Source organism: Penaeus monodon, chromosome 31, assembly GCF_015228065.2.
Source record: "Penaeus monodon isolate SGIC_2016 chromosome 31, NSTDA_Pmon_1, whole genome shotgun sequence".
Taxonomy (NCBI): Eukaryota; Metazoa; Arthropoda; class Malacostraca; order Decapoda; family Penaeidae; genus Penaeus; species Penaeus monodon.
The window spans coordinates 21541687-21541914 of record NC_051416.1 but is presented as its reverse complement, the minus strand read 5'-3'; the positions used below and the strand labels follow the sequence as shown (position 1 = coordinate 21541914).

General features: G+C 50.9%; 1 protein-coding gene across 1 annotated transcript in view; it reads left to right on the top strand.

The window, feature by feature from the left end:
* LOC119593089 overlaps positions 1 to 228 on the top strand; it is an 8179-nt gene that overhangs the window by 4219 nt on the left and 3732 nt on the right. Inside the window, exon 4 of the mRNA XM_037942013.1 lies at positions 40 to 225. Within this exon, the coding sequence (XP_037797941.1) occupies positions 40 to 225 (186 nt within the window). The remainder of the gene's footprint in view (positions 1 to 39; positions 226 to 228) is intronic.

Below are 228 nucleotides of genomic sequence, written 5' to 3'. Positions count from 1 at the left end.
AAACACCAGCAATCTTCACTTTCCCTTTCTCTCTTTCAGGTTATCGGTTCAAGGTGTCCCTCTGCACAGAACGCAGGACGACATGACCAGGTTCTTAGTCCGCTCTGTGTATGCCTGGGGATGCCCGCTTATCATGGGCATTGTGGCGGCCGTCATGCAACTCCTGCCTGAAGACAAGGACGGATTCTTAAAGCCCAATTTCGTTGCGAATAGATGCTGGTTTAGAGG